This window comes from Protobothrops mucrosquamatus, unplaced genomic scaffold (assembly GCF_001527695.2).
Source record: "Protobothrops mucrosquamatus isolate PMUCROS unplaced genomic scaffold, P.Mucros_1.0 scaffold1287, whole genome shotgun sequence".
Classification (NCBI taxonomy): domain Eukaryota; kingdom Metazoa; phylum Chordata; class Lepidosauria; order Squamata; family Viperidae; genus Protobothrops; species Protobothrops mucrosquamatus.
The window spans coordinates 328,055-349,400 of record NW_015387491.1 but is presented as its reverse complement, the minus strand read 5'-3'; the positions used below and the strand labels follow the sequence as shown (position 1 = coordinate 349,400).

At 37.5% G+C, this 21,346-nt stretch overlaps 2 protein-coding genes across 2 annotated transcripts in view; both read left to right on the top strand.

Moving 5' to 3' along the window:
* The window catches only part of ARID4A (AT-rich interaction domain 4A), a 58,871-nt gene extending 41,930 nt beyond the window's left edge, over positions 1 to 16,941 (top strand). The window contains exons 17-25 of the mRNA XM_015821252.1: positions 3,655 to 3,852; positions 5,027 to 5,111; positions 6,624 to 6,825; positions 7,037 to 7,099; positions 7,872 to 8,984; positions 10,069 to 10,173; positions 13,649 to 13,858; positions 14,347 to 14,493; positions 15,128 to 16,941. Coding sequence (XP_015676738.1) covers positions 3,655 to 3,852; positions 5,027 to 5,111; positions 6,624 to 6,825; positions 7,037 to 7,099; positions 7,872 to 8,984; positions 10,069 to 10,173; positions 13,649 to 13,858; positions 14,347 to 14,493; positions 15,128 to 15,231 — 2,227 coding nt within the window. The 3' untranslated portion in view covers positions 15,232 to 16,941. The remainder of the gene's footprint in view (positions 1 to 3,654; positions 3,853 to 5,026; positions 5,112 to 6,623; positions 6,826 to 7,036; positions 7,100 to 7,871; positions 8,985 to 10,068; positions 10,174 to 13,648; positions 13,859 to 14,346; positions 14,494 to 15,127) is intronic.
* A 2,839-nt stretch (positions 16,942 to 19,780) lies between these two features.
* TOMM20L (translocase of outer mitochondrial membrane 20 like) overlaps positions 19,781 to 21,346 on the top strand; it is a 6,644-nt gene continuing 5,078 nt past the window's right edge. The window contains exons 1-2 of the mRNA XM_029285104.1: positions 19,781 to 19,913; positions 20,723 to 20,769. Coding sequence (XP_029140937.1) covers positions 19,781 to 19,913; positions 20,723 to 20,769 — 180 coding nt within the window. The remainder of the gene's footprint in view (positions 19,914 to 20,722; positions 20,770 to 21,346) is intronic.

Sequence of the window (21,346 nt, the reverse complement as noted above, 5' to 3'; positions counted from 1 at the left end):
ATTGTATGCTGTTCTTTTACCCCTTCTTTTTTGTAGTTCTTGCATTCCCTGTTCACCCCACTGTGGTTGCTGAAAATTTCCACAATTTTGTATCATTCTAAAATTTAAAAATACAAGGATAAACTTGTAACATGTATACAGTTTTCACCAAAAAAGGGGAGGGAACCTACATGTATAGCATGGCCCTTTCTACGTTATGATGTAGTCCTGCTTTTTTTTTTTCTACAGAAACACATCGGTTTTCAACCATCAAAAAATGGTTTGTTCCTTAATGTATGATTAAAATTAATCCTGGATTAATAGTGATCCATATTCAGACAGTCAGTCTGTAATCAATCTAAAACAAGTAATGGGCTTTCAAATATTTATAATTGTAATGGAGACTTAAGAGGCTATGCTTGTTTTCATCATGCTAATTAATGCCTTTGCATTATGATAAGATTCCCACAGTGTCATGTCAGAAGACAAGTACAAAGCCCTGTGTTGGGTTTTCTATGTTGTGTCAAAATGTCCTTATGGCAAAACAAACCTACCAGTTTTCATCATTCCGTATTACCAGAACCCTAAAATTTGGATTGCTTCTGAGCAAATAGTTGAATTTTATCTTTATACAAAATGGTTGCAGAATGCAATTAGGCATTGCAATTCTAGTGCACAGTTATAATTTCATATTGTATATTTAGGGGAAAGCAGGGCTACATCAACGATGCAAAGAGAACTGAACCAGGTTACATACACCTTTTCTCATTTTTTGGTGGGAGAGTGCTTCTTTTGCAACAGTAATATGGGAGTACTGTCTTATTCTACAGAGGCAATGTGAGTAATTGCTCCCTTTTCTCACAATAAAAATGATCATTTGATAACTTTTAAAGGCTGTGGAACTCCAGTAAAGGTATTCCAAAACTTGAGAAAGTTGCACATCTCTTCTGTAAGATCTCTGTGTTATCCCCACATTACTAAAGTGAATATGCTGAACAATTATTAAAACTTCTGAGTCTGTGGCTGAGATAAGATGTCAACTGGAATCTTTCTGGTTTATGCTTTTCATATTTTTATCACATTTTAGCTTTTTTACTGTTGGATAACTCACGGCTTTCTGCCTAATTTTTTTTTAAAAAGGTTTGAAAACACACAAATCAGAATTATGGCAAGAGAGAACTATCCATTTCCTATTAGTTCAGGGAAAAATATGATAGTTGAACACTCCTGGGTTTGGACCTGTGGGTTAGTTTATGGCTTCAAGCAGGTTATTCCTGAGAAAATGTAAACCTAACATAAAACAGGTTCCCCCACCCAATAGGTTCTAGGCCTCCCTCAGGCATGAAAGCCAACTGGGTGACTTTGTGCCAGTAGCCCAACACCCCTCACAGGATAGTTATGTGGAAAATAGGATGCAGGAATATTATGCTTACCAACTTGAGTTTAATTTTTAATTTAATTTAATTTTTTTTACAAAGGAGAGGACTTATTCTGTGTCCAGAATTTACTACTTCTTTGAACCTTGTGATGTAGCTTATTATCACTCATCCTTCTAATAAAAACATGTATTTGTTTAATAGTTATACACAATCATCCTGAAACCGACTCAGGGAAATGCATAACAAAAAACTATAGACCAATCTGTGCATCTATTGTAATATAATATTAAAATACTAAGCTAATCCACTTCGACATTTTTTTTCAAAGTAGATATGAAAGTGAAGGACCTCTCAAAGCTCCCAAGGACTGCTTTCCCCTATATTAATCTTTTCCATTTAATTGTATTCATACGGCTGCTTAAACAGCTAGGCAAGTTCATAACAAAAGCAGCCTTTTGGCTTTGCAGGCTTTGCGATCCATTTAAAGTTTCCAAAAGGCAACATTAGAATAAAAACAAACAAACAAACAAACTCTGGTGACCAAAGTAGAGTTTTCAGTACTGCAGTGATACCATGATGTGTTTAGCAACTGAAATGCATTGATTAAAGTTTTGGAATCTTTTTTTTAATTCAAAGAGAGAGAAAAATGCAGGCCTGAGAAACCAGATTCCTCAGGATCAGAGAGCAGAACAAAAATGCAATCTATATACAGGGCATATATTTGGATTGAGCTGTCAGTAAGTTTATTAAATTTAATTTTAGTGTCACTAATTGTGTATTGTGATAGATGATCCCGTAGCCATTTTACAACATAATCCAGATAGACCTTTACACATGCACAGATATATCCATACATAAATATTCAGTCCTATTCTGTGATACATTCCTGGCTAAACATGTATTCTTTTCATTAAGGTACAAGAAACAACTGTACTTCATTGAAGTTAAAAATTCAGTGTAATTATAGAGGTTAATCATGGGGTTCCAATGTCATCCCCACCTCTAAATTCTCTCTTTTTAAAAACCTTCCAGATGTAATATTGTTTGAATGATTTGATATCTGCTTGGCATTGTTATATTCTGATGGATTGTACAACTAGAAAGCTCCATAGCAAAAGTAAATGAACAATTAAAATTTAGGAAAAGATTGTAAACAAAGTGTAAGTAGTCCTGACTTAAAACAGGAATTGGGACAGGAATTTCTGTTGCTAAGTGACACGGTGATCAAGCACAATGTCACATCACTGCACCACTTAGTGATGGTAGTTCCAGAACTTTTGGTTGCCGTTGTTAAGAGAGCCCATTGTTGCCATGGTGTTTATTTGTGACCTCCCACCAGCTTCCCCATTGACCTTGCTTGTTGGAAGTCAGCTGTGAAAGTTACAAGGGGCAGTCACATGACCATGGGACGCTGCAATGTTATAACTGCAAGCCAAGCAGTATGATCACATGACTGCAAGGATGCAGTACTTGTTGTAAGTATGAGGACCGGCCATAAGTACCACCCGTTCAGCACCATTGTAAGTTTGAATGGTTGTTGAATGAGTGATGTAAGGAGGAATACCTGTAGGTGTGCAGGCACCTATAGATATTGAACAGATTAGGTCCAATATGCTTGAACACACCATTTATTGAAAAGCATTATGAAAATTTGGAGTGGGTAGTTAGTGTAATTAAAAAGAGCAAACGAGTGAAAAATGTTAAGTGAATTTTAAGATAGCATACTTGGTAAATTAAAAATGCATCACTTTGTGTAAAACCTGCAAAACGTAATAAAAAATAATTACAGTACTTTGAGTCATTGTGTTACAGAAAATAATGAAAAGTGCATTACAATACTCTGCTGTTTCTGCATGAAATTATTGGCTGTATAAGAGATAGCTATACACATATTATGATTTTAGTTTTTTAACTTTTAATTTCATAACAAATTTAGAAGTACCCTTGGGAAGGATATGCACAAGTAAAAGAAGTATCGTTAAGTGGTAGGGAACCACTTCAGAAAACTTCAGTGCAATAACAAAAGTTAGTCATGCAAAGCCGATCGTAGTTTTCCTTGCGACTGATCTGGGAATTGCCATTTCATAATCCTTGACATGGAATTGATCAGATGTGTGTAGAAGATTCATTATTTGGAAAGCGCAGGTACTGTCAAGATTTCCATGCCAAGTCATTTTCCTTAAAAGGAAATGGTGGCATCACTATAGGTGACCTGAAAGAGTGGCAGGAATGAGAAAGTCACAGTTGTCTACATTTGGCCTCTTAATTAATTGATATCTCATTGTCTATTCTGCAGCAGGGAAGAACTTGAAAATCGAGACTCGGAAGGGGAGGAATGTGAAGAAGATGCCGAACCTTGTCTTACAGGAACCAAAGTAAAAGTAAAATATGGCCGTGGAAAAACTCAGAAAATCTATGAAGCCAGTATTAAAAGTACAGAAAATGATGACGGAGAGATTTTGTATTTAGTGCATTATTACGGCTGGAATGTAAGGTGAGGAGGAGAACGGTGACCTGAACTGAATGTTGACTGCTACCCCCTGTAAAAAGTTTAACGTGGACTGTTCAGGTCTATTTTAGCAGTGATGGCGAACCTTTTAGAGACTGAGTGCCCAAACTGCAGCCCAAAACCCACTTATGCATCGTCAAGTGCCGGGTGGGTGTGGCCCATTGGGTGGGCGTGGCCCATTGGGTGGGGGTCGCTGCGGTGGTAACAGCAGACTGGGTGGGACTAAAAAGTTCAATCAATCAATTCCAACTATGCAAGATCTTTTTTTTTCCCCCGCAAGAAGTTGAAATTGACTGATTGAATCTTTTTTTTTTTTTTTTGTACACTGGTGGAGGCCTAAAGCGAAAAGGTTTTATAAAACCCAGCTGAAGGCCTAGGACTGGGGCGATAGCACGCGTGCCCACAGAGAGGGCTCTGAGTGCCGCCTCTGGCACCCGTGCCATAGGTTCGCCACCACTGGCCTACAGTGTTTCAGTCCTGCTCACACTCCTTTTTTTATTTAGTATCAATGTTCTTAAATATGGTCAGATAGAAATATTGTCACATTGGCTCTGTTGAAAGATGGGGACCTGAGTTACGGTGAGATATTTTTTTTTCTAAAAAAAATGTCATCATGGAGAATTGCCCTTCCCTTCAATTTGCATATGGAAGTGATCTTGTAGAGATGGGCTGTAAAATTTGCTGCTGTACATGTTCATGTTCAAAATCAATAATAATTTCATAGTAGATCATGGGCGGAATCTGTCCTGTCCTTGCTATCCTGACAATTTTTAATTAAAGGCACTTAGCTTTGTTCATAAAAAAAGGAGAAAGAATAAGGATTGAAAACTGTATCAGATTAGGTGGGAAAATTTAAAAGCTCTGCCAATAAGTTGTTTATTTGCCAATTGTATTTATCTATAGTTTGAAGTAGGATGTAGGATTTATTTATTTGCCTGCTTGCTTATTATGCTAAATCCAAGCAGGATGCTGAGTTGCTAGAATTTTATATTCAGACTTACAATTTAAAGGGATGATTCTTAGAATTCTGGATGTTTAACTCTTGTAATTCCAGGTTGCAGGTTACAAGTTATTTTTGTAGTTATTTTTGCAAAAGAAGTTAAATTTACCTCTGTCATTTTGCAATGACCTAAATAGATGCAATATTCCTTTGCTGTAGATACGATGAATGGGTAAAAGCTGATAGGATTATTTGGCCTGCAGAAAAAGGAGGACCAAAGAAGAAGCAAAAGAAAAAAGCAAAAGTAAGTCATGTTCATAAACTATTTTTTCATATCTAAGTAAATTTATAAAAATCTTTCCCTTCCCTTATTACTGTTTTCAATGTATTTGAAATAAAAGAAAATGTATCACCGTAAAGACCAGGAAAATACCCAATATTTGGACACACCTGAAAGTTTGTGAGTAATTTGAAGGGATGCTTCATTTTTTTCATGAAATAATAATAATAATAATAATAATAATAATAATAATAATAATAAAAAATAATATTAATATTAATATTAATATTAATAATAATAATAATAATAATAATAATAATAATAATAATAATAATAGTTGGAAGGGACCTTGGAAGTCATCTAGTCCAACCCCCTGGTCAGGCAGGAAACCCTATACCATTTCAGACAAATGGCTATCCAGTCTCTTCTTAAAAACTTCCAGTGTTGGAGCATTCACAGCTTCTGGAGGCAGGTTGTTCCACTGGTTAATTGTTCTAACTGTCAGGAAGTTTCTCCTTAGTTCTAGGTTGCTTCTCACTTTGATTAGTTTTCATCCATTGCTTCTTGTCCTGCCTTCAGGTGCTTTGGAGACTAGCTTGACTCCCTCTTCTTTGTGGCAACACCTGAGATATTGGAACACTGCTATCATCTCCCCCCTCGTCCTTCTTTTCATTAAACTAGACATACCCAATTCCAGCAGCCGTTCCTTATATGTTTTAGCCTCCAGTCCCCTAATCATCTTTGTTGCTCTTCTCTGTACTCTTTCTAGAGTCTCAACATCTTTTTTACATCGTGGTGACCAAAACTGGATGCAGTATTCCAAGTGTGGCCTTACCAAGGCATTGTAAAGTGGTATTAACACTTCACGTGATCTTGTTTCTATCCCTCTGTTAATGCAGCCCAGCACTGTGTTGGCTTTCTTGGCAGCTGCAGCACACTGCTAGCTCATATTTAAGTGATTGTCCACTAGGACTCCAAGGTCCCTCTCACAGTTACTACTATTGAGCAAGGTACCTCCTATAGTATACCTGTACATTTGGTTTTTCTTGCCTAAATGTAGAACCTTACTTTTTTCACCATTGAATTTCATTTTGTTAGATAGCAACCAATATTGTCACATTGGCTCTGTTGAAAGATGGGGACCTGAGTTACGGTGAGATATTTTTTTTTTCTAAAAAAAATGTCGTCATGGAGAATTGCCCTTCCCTTCAATTTGCATATGGAAGTGTTCTTGTAGAGATGGGCTGTCTGTCCAGATCCTCCTGTATCCTAAGCCTGTCTTCTGGAGTGTTGGCTATTCCTGCCAGCTTGGTGTCATCTGCAAATTTGATGACCGAGAGCTCTGATTTTCCAAAAGGTTAATTTGTTTTTTCAAAGCAGATCTGGGGAACTCCTATTCCACAAATGGAGATCTGTCACTTGACACTGGCTGCATCCTCTGCTAAGCAGAAGCTCTACAGTGGATATTTTCATGCATTCTGTGAAGGAAAAGTCTAAACTTCCTGTGACAATGAGATTGTTTATGTTTGTATTTAGAGTAAAGAAGACTGTGAAAAAGATGAAAAGAAAGAGGAGGAGAAACAAAAGGGAAAGCGTGGACGTCCTCCTTTGAAATCAACTCTTCTATCAAATCTCTCTTGTGGTCTGTCTAAAACTCCTAACAGTGACAGCAAATCAGGAGTGCGAAGTGCACGCAGCAGCCTGCTGGATTGCTCACCCCTGCTTAATGGGACAGAAGGTACTTCTGCTTGCATGTGACTTATTGTGTGGCAATCAGCTTTTTGCTCAATTGCTCAAGCTGGCAATGAGGCACATTAAGGTAGAAAAGGTTTTGTTTTCAAAATCAACACATTTTAAACACATGTGAAAATATGCAAATAATTGCAAAACTATTAAATGCAGTGCATTTGCTCTCTACCTCTGTATTATAGCCTCTTTAATTTTTTTAGGTATGCCTCGTAGGCAAACAAGACGTAGCTCAGGAATGTTGGATTCTGACAGAGGGTCAAATGGTGAGATTTTTAAAAAAATAAATTGTAGGGAGAAATTTTACAAATTTGGGGGAGGAAAGGGCAAGTGCCAGCCCTTAGATGAAGAGAGATATGGTGCTCTTTGCAATGAAGAAAGAATCAAGTTTATATTACTTGCCACTTACTGTCATAACGAACACTTTCATTTACATGAAATACTTTTATAAAACAGTTGCACAACGTTTTGGGGGCTGAGAGCTGTACTTGGCTTTACAGTGATCCTAACTCTAACCCTAACCCACTGAAGCAAAATGATTTTCAATGCTTATGAAAATATCAGAAGAGGAAATAGCATGTTCCATAGTGCAAAAGGACTACCACAGAAATATTGAAATTCTGTCAGGATTTAATGTTATGCTACATTAGAAATTACAATTAGGTGGCAGCTTTTGAAAGGATTTCACTAAAGGTTTTAGAATAGCCACATGCAGCCCTTCAGTTTGTAAGGCCTGCCATATAAGTTGAAGTCTTTTCTTCCTTTATTAAATATTAAGGTGGGACATGATGTGACAAATGATATTTTATGTATTTTGCACTTAAGAACATTTCTCCCTCCTAAATAAAATTGTGGCTGTGTTTGTAAATAAAGATTACTTAAACATTTTATATGTTTTTAAATTATTTCTCATTGGGTTACTAAAAGCAAAAATTGTTTTGAACATTATATGTTTTCTATGTAGTATATAAATACAACATCTATGTAGATTTCAATCTGAATTTCTGCCTTTTTGTCCTTTAATGTTGTTTTTGATAGACTCAGTTTCATCAGATAGTGAAGCAGATGAAGCTTCTGAAAAGAACATTAATGAAGAATTTTCTCCCGTTAGTTCTGAAATGGAAAATGAAAAACGAACAGTTGATAAGCCTGTTGAAGAGATTGCAAAGATCTCGCATATGCTGAAAGAGAATGATCAGAATCAAGTTCATCCTTTAGAAAAATTGAAATTAGAAGGTGAAGAGAGTGAACAAGTGGTTCAGAACTGTGGAAGTAAAAGTGATCAAGTAGAAGAAGTGAAGAGAGAGGTGGAGAAATCGCCTAAAGGAAAAGGCCGGAAGAACCGAACAAGAGATTCTTCCCTAGAGAATTCAAAGATTACATTATTAAATCAAGAAGAAACAACCAGTGAACCTGTTGCAGCATCTGAACGATTAAATACTTCTTCCTTGGAAAATAAAGGTTTGTGCTCTACTTCTGAGAATGAAACAGATCTCTGGGCAAAAGATAAGAAGTTTATGAAAAGAAAAGTGATAGAACAGCCATCGCCTGACAAAAGGGTACGACAAGAGGGTGAGCCGACTGTGCCAAATATTGTGACTGAAGAGAAGGCAAATGAATGTTATGGGGCAGAAGAATGTAAGGATTTCATTGGTGATAACTCTCTTCAAAATGAGAATGAAGAAATGCCATCATTGGTGGCAGAATCAGATCAACGGCTCCATGTTAGGGGAAGTGAGCATTTTGATTGTTCTTCAGAGGAAAACCGTAGCACACTGTTGAAAGATGAAGACGACTCCATGCCTCAAATTGGTCCTGAAACTCTCCTTTGCCATGAAGTGGACTTGGATGATCTTGATGAAAAAGATAAGAATGGGCCTGAAAGTTTGGTTGTTGAAAAACAAGATGATAGTAACCTCACTTCAAATCCGCCTATGTTACCTTCTGTGATCCAGCCAAATTTCTCTGTTGCCTCACCTCTAACGTTCAGTCAGGATGAATCACCAAGCATAAAAAGTGAAAGTGACATGACCATTGAAGTGGACAGTGTGGCTGAAGAGTCTCAAGAAGGCCTTTGCGAGAATGAATCCGCCAATGGGTTTGAAGCTTCCAGCAACTGTAGCGTAACTGGCCCAGAAATTGGAGAAAAGGGTAAGGACTTAAATTCATTGAAAATGTATTTTACAATATACCAAAAGATCAGGGACCAGGTCTTCTAATTCCTCATTTAACTTTTTGAAGACAAATGTGGGACTTTTCACATTTTAGTTCATATTTATCCCACCAAGACTTACAATAATAAAATATTTGGGGGAGGGGGAGAATAGAAGGATATTTTTTTTATATTTGTTCAATTTGGATTGCTTTCAACTATCCTATCTGATATGTAATAATATTGCATCCATTAAATAAAGGGTTTAAACCTTTGAATTGAAACCTAATTTGGGTGTTTACTGCAGCATTTTGATAAGTACATTCTCAGGTTTATTTTTTACTGTATGATAGCCAGTGGTTCTTTTTAGAGGAGAATTCAACTTGTGCATTAGCAGCTACTTGCATCTATTAGCTGGAAATCATGATTCTGTTCATAGTGATGACTGTTTCTCCATCTTTAGCAAGTATAAGGAGGCTGTGAACAAATGCCTTGGAAGTACAATGTAAAAAAACAAAAACTGTAAAAGTAATCCCCACAATTTTATTAACCTTGTAAAGCACTTCTACATCATAACTGCAGTAGCAATTATTGCTGGGGTGGTTTCAAACATACCCCACAACACCAAGACGGCAGCATTCTGTCTTGGGGAGAAGTGAACATTTAGAAATTTTTAAAAAGACACTTTCCTTTTTATTCTGCTTTTCTGCTTTTCTTGTGGTTTCCCAAGTAATTCACATTATCCTCTTACCTTAAGAGTGCATTAGGTGTACTTACAGGAATTGTCTCTGCATGTCTTCTGCTGCACATTCCACACTCTTCTCCATGTCCTTCATAAGATGACTCTGATGGCTTTCTTGACATTTTCTCTACCGCCCCTTTGGGGCAATATTTTTATTTCTCTCTGAAGTTAACCTTCATTGTACAGTGAGTTTGGACTGCTACAGATTTTTTCTTTCTGTTGTCATTATGATCTCTTGGGAATGGCAATTTTTCTCGTTCTTTTCCATTCTTATACAAGTAACTTACATTTTAAACAATGAAACATATTATATAGAATGGGAACTTTCATTTTACTTTCAGGACAAAAAAGGCCTGGGGATAACAGTAGTAGTTCATTGGCAAAGCGGCAGAAGCGTACGCCCAAACGAGCAAGTACGATAGCCAAAAGTGAGAAAAATGGGACAGGTATGTAGATTTTTTCCAGAAGGGATTTTGGTTTTATGTACTTCTAAGTGTTATAAGTATACAGAGCTGAATTTCCCTGAAAACATTTAGGGAAGTGCTCTCAAGAAGAAATTTTGTGGGTTTACAATATAATTTATAGTATCATCTTGCTAAGAATGGACAGAATTCTGCATCTGGGTCAGTTGGTAAAGTGCTAAAGCTTTGTGATCATCTACAATGTAAATAGAAGTGTGCACAAGAAATTGTTCCAAGCTTGGAATATACTGGAATGTTTACTTGTGACACCTACAGTACTTTCTTGCTAGATGTATTGTATCCCACCCTTCCTTCGAGAGCTCAAGATGGTTTATAGACCAGTCTGTTGTTGTTTCCCCACCCACCCTGAGAAATAGGCTTGGCTGAGAGAGAAGAATTCAAAGTCACCAGAGGGCTTCCTTTAACAACAATACCACACTGATTTCAAATAGGTTACTTTAACAGAAAGCTCCAAACATTTGGTGTTCTATCATAGGTAGATGGGAATTTGAAACCTCCCTTGTGTCTTGATACATATTTTATTATGACACCGATCATAATAAATTGGCCAAAGGAGTGTTTTTTAAAGAATATTTTTTAAAATTGATATAATACAATTATTTGGGATTACGCATTCAGCCAACTTTTTCTTTTCTGAAAATGGAATTAAGCGTGCATTTTACAACTTGAATACAAAAACCAGAATTAAATTCATTATAGAATAGTCTATCTACAACGTAGCAACGACAAAAATATGTAGTTATTGGCTTGAGGCTTCTTTTTAATTTGCAGGTTTGCACAATCTACATTCTTTGTCTTTGGAGGTAAAAGAATATAGTTCTATTTCATAGTTTGAAAACCAAACAGCATAGCAACATTATGGTGCTGTTTATGTGATACTGATCCATTCACCTTACTAGTGGTTCTGACAATGCACGATAGCTTCTGCAAAGTTGCAATTTGGGGCTTGCTTAATCCCTCCCAATTTCTGCAGGAAAATCTGTGTATCCATGATGCCTTGAGGTAAGAGAATACTTGCAAGACTATATGACCACAGCTTCCTCATTAATCAGACTGCCTGGGTCAATGTGAAAGGATGGGTGGGTAGAATTAAAAGTAGCAAAATGGCAGTCCTGGACACACTGATCTGCATATAAATTTAACAGGTTTCATTGACACTGACTATCTTTTATTTTTCATCCATCTAGCAACCATTACATCGTAAGCCAATCATATCATGTGGTTTGATTCACCCATTCCTATAAAATTTTAACATTTTTTCTCATTCATATGGAGCTGTTGCTGGTCAGGAGAATCTTTTACAAGTGACCCTGGCATTCTATGACATCATTGCCAGACAGACATGTGCCTTTTGGCTTTTGCAAGCCATTGTTGGCCAAGGGTTATTTATTTATCTAGGAAGCATATAGATACAAAAGACCCTGTTGGGAGGGTAGCCCTCCCCCCTGGTTGCACTCTTAGTCTCTGAATAATTGTGACCACAGTGGCTGCTTTACAACCACGTTTGCTTAATAACTGACACAAAAAAGGTCATAACTTGCGATAGGCAAGTTCCATTATGATTGTAAGTTGAGGACTACCTGTAATACTTTTTGGAAGTATGTACAAGTATGCAATTCTGTGTTCTAGCATTTTAAGCTTAAACTGTCATGACTGTATGGTATCCTAGTTGGAGTTCTCCTTTTCAGAAATAGTTGTGAGACATTTCACTCAGATGTAGAATTTAAATATAAGTTGTTTGTAGTCTTCTGTTTAGATGAAATTATTTCAATTGAATTGTAGTACAGGGATAGGTAAACCTGGTGCCCTCTGGACATAATGTTATTCAACTCACACTTATTGCTGTAGAGGCCTTGTTGGCTTGGGCAGATAAAATTGAGAAACTTCTCTTAATACTACAAATAGCATTCCAGGGCAATCTGGAAAAACTCCACATTATGATTTCGGGACCATGAAAAATCTATTTAGTGGCTGCCATTTTATCCATACTCAATGTCAGGTTTTAAATATAATTGGAAATAATTCTATAGTTTTTGTAAGTTTGTACAACCGGAACAAATCTTAAAACTGAGAATTGCAATTGAATCAGTTTTGAAGGAGAAGTTAGGGAAGCTGATGGAGTCTCATCCCAAATGTTACAAATAATGCCCCCAGTTCTGATTTTGTTTGAACTATTATTTTTTCATATGATGTGATTTATATAATGGTTTACAATTAGAACACCAAAAGCTAAGTTCAAATGAATTCATAGTAACAAAGCTGACTTTAGATATATTATTCTCAGTCTAACATACTTCATATTATGATGAGGATAAAATGGAAGTGGTAAAAAGAAACAAAATATATAATTATTTTGTTTTTTCCCCTCAGCATCCAGTATAATAATAATAATAATAATAATAATAATAATAATACAGTTGGAAGGGACCTTGGAGGCCTTCTTGTCTAACCTCCTGCTCAGGCAGGAAACCCTATACCGTTTCAGACAAATGGTTGTCCAGTCTCTTCTTAAAAACTTACAGTGTTGGAGCATTCACAGGTTGATTGTTCTGTCAGGAAATTTCTCCTTAGTTCTAGGCTGCTTCTCTCCTTGATTAATTTCCATCGATTGCTTCTTGTCCTGCCTTCAGGTGTGGCAACCTCTTCTTTGTGGCAACCCCTGAGATAGTCCTAGTCCTTCTTTTCATTAAAGTAGACATTCCCAATTCCAGCAACCGTTCCTTATATGATTTAGCCTCCAGTCCCCTAATCATCTTTGTTGCTCTTCTCTGCACTCTTTCTAAAGTCTCAACATCTTTTTTACATTGTGGTGACCAAAACTGGATGCAGTATTCCAAGTGTGGTCTTACCAAGGCGTTATAAAGTGGTATTAACACTTCATGTGATCTTGATTCTATCCCTGTTAATGCAGCCTAACGCTGTGTTTTCTTGCCTAAATGTAGAACCTTACTTTTTTCACCATTGAATTTCATTTTATTAGATATTACTCAGTGTTCAAATCTGTCAAGATCCTTCTGTATCTTAAGCCTGTCTTTTGGAGTGTTGGCTATTCCTACCAGCTTGGTGTTATCTGCAAATTTGATGAGTTCCCCATCTATCCCCTCATCCAAATCATTGATAAAGATGTTGAAGAGCCCTGGGGCACCCCACTATACACATCCCTCCATGTAGATGCAGTTCTATTAAGGACCACACTCTTGAGTACAGCCGGTCAGCCAGCTACGAATGGTGCTGTCTAAGCCACATTTTTCTATCTTATCAAGTAGTGGTCTATGTTTGAAACTGCTCTGTCTTGCAGACATGTTAGGATTACTGAGATTATATTTGTCAGCCACAATATTAAAATGTAGCTGTTATGTAAAATATATATGAAAACACCTGACGTCTCCTACCATTAAGATATATGCTCTACAGTATAAACCTCTGTGTCTTGTTCTAGGGCAAAGCAGTGATAGTGAAGATCTTCCTGCCCTTGACAGCTCAAGTAAATGTACTCCTGTAAAGCATATTGGTGTAACTAAGCCACAGAAGCTCAATCGATCGCCTGCCAGAGTGGTATCTCCTAATATCAAAGATGGGGATAAGGAGAAGCAGAGAGAGAAGAACCACCATGTTTCCCCAAGAGTGTATAAATGGACTGTCCAGCTTAGTAAGTCCTTTGTATAAATAGAAACATATGCAGTTCGTTCTTTTTATTCTCCTGTTTCTGTTCTAAATTGAGGAGGAGGAGTCGGTAGAATGGCCCCTTCCTCGTGCTAAAGGGTGGAACATAAGCTTTGACCACTATAAGCAACACATCAGACTTATTGTTCCTGTTTGACTTTTTTTTAACTAGTTGTAATACTAGTATGGTAGAATAGTTTTGGCAATGGGAATTCCAGTACATCTGGTAGATTGGTTTTATGAATCCTGTGCTGTTAAGCAAAATGTTACATGGCTGCCATTTGCTACCTCCTGCCACCTTTTAAGAACTGGTTGTAAGTACCACTTGTTCGCTGCCATCATTAAGTTCAAACAGTCGCTGAATGAATGGTTGCTAAGCAAGGACCACCCGTATATATATAACAATCACACTTTAGTGCAGTATTTTAGGCTTGTGCTAAAAATGTTTTTGCTGATATTTGATTGTATAAACAGATGAATTGGACAATATGAGCAGCACAGAGAGAATCTCATTTCTACAAGACAAACTACAGGAAATCAGGAAATATTACATGTCTCTGAAGTCAGAAGTAGCGACGATTGATAGGAGAAGAAAGCGATTGAAAAAGAAGGACCGAGAAGGTAAGCTTTGCTACATGTATTTGCATGAGTGGCCTGGCCATAATTCTTCCATATATCTCTGGCTTCTAGACATTAATTTACAGCTTTTCCATTATCATTCAGGGAAAATAATTTTTAAATTCATAATTAAGAAAATTATGCTTAGCTATAATTCCAGGAAGAAAAGTATATATCAGGAAAATGCAAAATAAATCTTGCACAGAGGGGTCAAAATACAAAATATTCAAAGTACTGGTCCCTTGATATGGGGTTAATCTTATTTATTATTTAATCTTTATATATTGAAATTGGCCTGCACGTTGTTTAGAGTTTGTTAAAATTAAAATGGCATGGAAGTGTAAATAAATAGCCTGTTCTGATGTGTGAGCATTACCAAAATTCTAAATCCTAGTTCTGGGATGCATTATAGCTGGTTGTTTCTAGATGTTTAAGGCTCCCCCTTAAGCTACTAGTTTCTTGGCATCTTTGAGACAATTTAGTGGCCTGATAGCTGATAACCTGCAACATGTTAAAGACTTGACACAAAACTTCCCAGTTTGGGTAGATGATTTGGGGTGGGAGTAACATTGCATTATAGTACCAAAGAAAATTGACAGCCATTAACATGGAGGCACATACTTTTTTTATTTTACAGTGTCTCATACTGGAGCTTCCATGTCCTCTGGCTCTTCAGACACTGGAATGAGCCCATCCTCACCCTCTCCTCCACAGAGTGTGCTTGCTGTTGAATGCAGGTGATACTGGTCATTATCTCTGCTTCATGCAGCAAATTGCTGCCATGGACAGAAATCCGAAAATCTCATAGAGAGCAACCCAGTTGGTTTGACATTGCCAAGTATATTGTGTATACTTTTCCACTGCTGGACTTGTCTGTCTCTACTCCTTTGTGCCCCTTCCTTTATTTTGTCCATATAGCTTTTTTTTAAAACAACACATTTTATTGTGGAGAATAATCTAATTGGCAACTAAAGATTTATGGGTGCACTTAAGACACCTCTGTCTTATGCTTTATTTTTTTTTAACTTTGCTTTAAACAGAAAAAGGGCACTTAATCTGATTTGAAAACACAGGTATTCAATGAAGCCTTGGGCATTGTAAAGAAACAGCTTTCTTTAAGTAAAAGAGTAAGTGCACCAAAAATGGCATCAAAATAAGTTAATCAGAAAATAATTACTGCTGCACTTTTTTCACTGAGCTATATCTTAATTCTGAGCGAGAGTCCCACTTTTATTTTTGTTTTGGAGATGCAGTTGCTTTGTACAGACCTGCCAAAGTAGGTACTCAGCATTGTGCCCAGTTTTAAAGGTGTAAATTGGACAAAATAAATTGTGAAAGGAAGCGTAGTTGACTGGAAACTACCGTCTTAATGAGTCTTCCACTTTTTATAGGATTTTTCGAGCACACGATTATGCAAATATTTTAATGTTTAATGTTTACAGTGGAATTGTGAATAGGTTTTCAGTGGACTATCTTATCCCTTGGCAAAAGTATTTTGTCTTTTCTATGTAATTTCAGAGTTTTTATTTTGTTACAAAAGGCAAAAAAATAAAATATATAACAATGAAGTTATTTAACAAAATTTCTAAAGCGGAATTTTTTGTGTAAAATAAGGTATCTTGTGACTTGTTAAATATATTTATTCAGACATTGGATGTTGTATTTTTATGTATTTTTTTAAAAAAGAATAAAATTGGGGAGAAAAATTCTAAGTTAGGCTCACTCATTCAATAAAAAATACTTCATTTAAGGAGCTCATATACACATGGCTTTATGTATCAGCCATACTGGTATATGGAGTCCTTTTGTCTGTTCAATCTTTCACAGTGTACAACTATAACCCGGCACCCTGTCTTGAAAACTTTGGCAGCCCTCGTACTTCTGTTGCTTCTGAGGAACAAATTTCTTGGGTTGCCCTTACAATACTTTGTCACAATTCTTCATTTGTTGCGTTACTGAAGTGAGTTATCTGCCAAAGTTGAGATGTAAAATGACTGTTTTGGCTGTGGATTGTTCCCACAGACTAAAAACAGTTTGTAAATAACTCCAGAAACCATGTATTTAAGACGGTTTGCATAGAATTGTATATAGTGATTTTTTTAATCAATTTTTAAAATTCATCTTTGTACAATGAAAAGGGGAGTTCTGCCTTTTTCCTTGTTAATATGCTGTAGAGTTATAACAGATTCTCTAGATTATCAGATTATTAAACATTCACAGTATCTGAAGGTCTCAAGTGGGAGACATGTAAAGGGGTCATTTACTTAAGGCCCAATGTCACCTGCAGTTCCATTTTACCATTTTGTCAACCTGTGATTCCAATTCCTTCCATTTTCATAGAGAACTAAAGAAAAAAGTACTCTTGTAAATGCACTTTTTCTGTCTTTTTCTTAAGCAGAGCTATTTCAATGTATGATACAAATTAAGCTCACTTGTGAGCATTAATAAAAGTTACATTTTTAAACTTAGGCCTTATTTTATTTTTTTACAGTAGTTGATTTTGTATATTTGCTGTCAAATCCAATCGTTACAAGAGGTATAGAATCATGATACATCGTGAGGACTATTTGATAGCATGGTGTTAATCTTCTCACACAGAGAATCATAAAAAGGATAGTACAGTACATTAGAAACTCCCAATCATCACATGGGTTAGGGTTAGATGATCAGTATTAAGGTGCTTGGCAACTGGTATGTGCTTATGATGGTTGCAGCAACTTGGGGCTCATGTGATTGCCATTTGTGACCTCCAAGAGGCTTCTGACAAGCAAAGTCAATGAGGGAAGCTGGATTTGCTTAAACAATCATATGATTTGCTTAACAACCACAGCAAAAAAATCAGTGCTGAAAACAGGCAAAACATCTGTCTATCTTCGATCCTTGGGAAGGATTCAATAGGTGGGTAAACTTGCCAAATCCAAACTTGTCTAATTATCTGGCTAGCTGAGCAAGTAACCACAATACAAACTGATAAAATCTTGCCTCATAACTACAAAGTATTTGGCTCATAACACACCAGATGTAACTGGTTGGAAAGAAGAAAGTGTGGATAATTAATATGGCAGTACCAGAAGATATACGGTAAGATAAAAAATTGGACAAGATCAGAAAATTTAAAAAATGCATAAACCAGCCATGGTGGTCCCAGTGGTTATCAGCACAATGGGTGCCATACCAAAAAATCTTGGACAGCACTTACAAAATAAACACATTGACAACATTTCAATACAAAAGGCCACACTACTTGAATCCCCACATATACTATGCCAATACATTATGACGGGTGTCAAACTGCCGCTTGCATCATAGAGGCCACACCCACTCCAGCAATGCAAAAAAAGTCACGACACATCACGTGACATGGTGAGTTTGACACCTGTGCATTATGATATCCTAGGTTCTTGGGAAGAATTTGATGCATGTAAAGCCCAGCACCTACTAAAGAACTGACAGCTGTGATTTCACAATATTGTGTGTATCCATCTTCAGTTTACTAAGGTGAGGGTCAGGCAGTCTAGTATTGGCAAGATCTTATTTCTGGTAGCACCTGTTCAATTTGAATTGCAGTATCTTTATGTCTATAAATACCTCTAAGCTACAAAGGCATTCTTAAAAAACTAGCGCAGAAGATAAATATCCATCTTCCCAGAAAAAAGACCACAGTAAGCTAAAGTAAGGATCATTATGAAAGCATAGAAAGCATGGCAAGAAGGAATCCCACCAGTTTACTGAATATGAATGAATGAAACAGACTGGCACACCGACCTTTGACAGTCATTTTGTGAATGCATGTTTCCCCTGTGCAGTCTTTTTAAATAAGCTCTTAAGATTCTAAATACACAACAGCCCCTAAAACTTCTGAAATCCTACTTACCTTTCTGTTGATAATTAAATTCATGGAATTATTTCACATTTTAAATTATCATTTTTAATTAAGACACATTCTCTTTTGCTAACGGTATATCCAAGTATCAATAATCTATCAACATCTACAATTGTGAACTTGCATGCAAAAGTGATAAAAAAAACGACTCGCAACAATGGATTGTTGACAAGTATAGGCAGTTAACATTTGAATTAGGTTTTTTTTAAATGAAGAGAATGTTTAAATAAGAGACTGTTGAGCAATCTGATTATATTCTCTTAAAAGTTTTGTTTATAATTTTTTTTAGCTCTGCTCTATCAACATTTTTTAATTTGGTATTATATTTTCCTAATTCTCTTTATATGTGAAGGGGCTTGTTTTTGTTAAATCAGCTACTACAATAAAAGCCCACCAGCATGGTAAAAGAACAAATATCTAGATTTACTTCAGTTAGGTAGCTCTTCTTTAAGGGGCTCTTCTTGTTTAGGAATTCTGTGTTGTAGTAACTGAATTGCTCACATAATTCCTGATACATGAGACAACAATGACTGGCTGTAAACGCATACATTTAAAATTTGTTAAGTAGGTGCACAGAATCCATTTAGATCAGAGTCCTGGTTTCAACATGGTAAGATTATTCAATAAAGTTTTCCTATTATTGCTGCCTATTTTCTGCCAAGCGAGTGGCCTTTGTACAAATTAACCCAGATAAAACACGTTTACAAACTCCACCCTGAGAAAAAAAAAACCAGTCAGTTATTACAGGATCAATTAAAAGCTGATGATTCCCTTCAGACAGTTGAAACTCACATACTTTGTGCAGGTGATGACAAGTAGATGATAGCCTAGGAAAAAAAAAAACCCGCCTAGGTTTGAAACTCGAGGGAAACAAGGAAAGATGCCGAGAAAAGGGGGACGGGAGCCACAAAAGTACGGTCCTAAAAATGCCTTTGGACAAGCTAAGGATTCTTGCTAAGAGAAATCGAGGGAGAAAACCCGTCCACTAAGTCACCAGAGGTCGGGACGACTATTTGACTCCTAACTAAGCGGACATAAGGAATAAAAACCGACTTTGCAGTCGGCAAGCGCAGTTTGTAAAAGTTCACTATCCTCCCCGGATCGGAGATGGGGGGAAGAGCCGCACATATTAATGGGCTTCTTTCTACCCTCGCTTTCGTAGACCGGGGCTGCGGGTTGGAATCCTTTTTATTGCTATATTCCTCCTAACGAAGCTCTCCGTGTCAACCAGCGGTAGAGCTACCTGTGATCGCAGCCCAGTAGCTGCTTCGCGGAAAGAGGGAAGGCCAGGCGAGGCAGTTCTGCATTTAGAAGCGTCGCCGAAGCCTCCCTCCCTCCTTTCTTTCCTTCAGACCTCTCCAGCAGTCAGGGAAAAGAGGACGCATCAGCGGGAGCGGCTGCCCAGCCATGGCATGCTGGTCGCGGAGCGTCCTGCTGTGGCTGCTGGCGGGTGCCTGTGGCCTGGCTTTGCTCGGCTATTGCGTCTACTTCGACCGAAAACGGCGGAACACCGCAGACTTCAAACGGAGGCTGAGAGAAAGTAAGTCCCGTGGGAGGGAGAGCGGCCGCCCCTGCAGTCTTTTCCCCGCCTTAGGAGAGAAGGCGTGGCCGGGCATGCCCTTGCTGGGAATGGCGGGGGGAGAAAAAAAACACCCGGGTTGTCCGAAAAGGGACAGGTGACCCGCGTCCTTTGGCAGGCTCTTTTAAGCTGGAGGAACCCCACGTTTCCGACCAGCCTGGCCGTAATTTCCCCAGCCCGGTGCTCTGCAAAGGCAGGGCCGATGATTTGGAGGGCAGTTCTGGGGGCGATGGAGGCAGCTTCACGTCTCTGGAAGGGAAGAGAGAGGTGGGGCGGGGAGCTGAACTATGCTTGAGCCCCTCCAATGGGTGAGTGAAGGAAAAGGTGAAATTAGCGCTATAAACTGAACTCCTCCCTTTCTGTCTAAATGGAGATTCTCAGTCATCCAGGTCATGGTTGTCCCAAAGGTGCTTTTTCAAAAGACAACTGGACTTCCTTCATTTTTCCTTGAAGACGTTTCGCTTCTCATCCAAGAAGCTTCTTCAGTTCTGAAATCCTTCTATTTCTCTACTTCCTTTGTCTTTCCCACATGGCAGTGATCCATAACAGCCCCTGTCCCCGTTATATACTGTATAAAAATAATAGTTATGTCATTGGAAAATAAGGACATCTTGCTTCTGTTGAGACATAAAGCAATAACTGAGTCCTTGGGCCATTACTCACATAGCCCATTATCTTCACACTCACAATGGCTAGTAGTTCACAAAACAAAAAACAGCCTAATTAGACCAATCTATAGATGCTTGGGATAAACCCTCATACTCTTTTAGGTATGGATGTATGTGAATTATATGCTCCTTTCCTCCAGAAGCTCAAGGTGACTTACATAGCATTCACAGTTTTTCCTTACATCCTTAGATGCTCTGCCTATACAGTATTTATTAATTCATTAATTTACCATTTCAGCCTACTTTTAAAAATCTGTTTGGTGATAAAAAGTGAACCTAATGGAATAGTATTACTATCAATGTTATTTCTTTATTATAAATATGTTTGGCATTTTATCACATTCAACTCTAGATATGTTTCCTTATATTTATATTGTGGGAAGTTAACCCAGAGAAGGAAATATTAAAAAGGCAGGAAAAAAATATTGTTCACCAAAAGGATTTTTAAAAGCATTTTTTTGAAAAGCAGAAACCAAACCTGGCCTCATCTCCTTGCCCAGGGCAGTAGCTGGTCTTATACATATGCGGATGTGGAACCATCAGAAAGTTTGGAGCCAGGGATCTCAAGACAAAAGAAGCTCTTAAGAGTCATTAGCCCCATCACCTGGGAAGCAGGATATGATAATGGGATTAAACCACAGATATCAAAGCCTAGAAAAACACTCAGAAATAGCCTCAAAGTTCATGCCACAGGAACAGGAAACTTCCAGGCAGGGCTAGAGGGTA